Below are 398 nucleotides of genomic sequence, written 5' to 3' on the forward strand. Positions count from 1 at the left end.
GATCTGCTTTAGCACCTCGACATCAGGGTACTCTTTCTTGTCGGTGATAGAGATGATCTTTGCCGCCATCTTTTTTGTTGTCTACATGTGTGACCTGCACACCAAGATACAGATCATCAACTGGCCTTGGAGTGTGAGAAAGGGGCCACAATGGCAGGGCTAGGGAGGGATACAGGAAGTTGTGATTGTGGGGGGCAATTCTGAATGCTGACTTCGCTCTTCTCCCTACACCTCACAGGATTTCTTCCGAACCCTTGTAGCGGCCATTCTCTACCTGATCACCTCCATTGTGGTGCTCGTTGAGAGAGGAAACGGCTCCAAAATCGCTGCAGGGGTAAAGGCTGTGGAGTCAGCTTCTAAGCACAGAGAGAAGGGTTTGAGGATCCTGGGGCTATTTC

At 50.5% G+C, this 398-nt stretch overlaps 1 protein-coding gene across 1 annotated transcript; it reads left to right on the forward strand.

The window, feature by feature from the left end:
- Window positions 1–4: 4 nt before the first annotated feature.
- Window positions 5–397, forward strand: LOC104983411 (proteolipid protein 2-like; the record flags this gene model as incomplete). The annotated part of the gene is made up of 2 exons (XM_010832858.1): window positions 5–133; window positions 239–397. Coding segments are annotated over 2 exons (288 nt in total), but the record flags the coding sequence as incomplete, so codon positions are not given.
- Between the last annotated feature and the right edge of the window lies 1 nt (window position 398).

The sequence above is a fragment of the Bison bison genome, unplaced genomic scaffold, assembly GCF_000754665.1.
Source record: "Bison bison bison isolate TAMUID 2011002044 unplaced genomic scaffold, Bison_UMD1.0 scf7180017862545, whole genome shotgun sequence".
Lineage (NCBI taxonomy): Eukaryota > Metazoa > Chordata > Mammalia > Artiodactyla > Bovidae > Bison > Bison bison.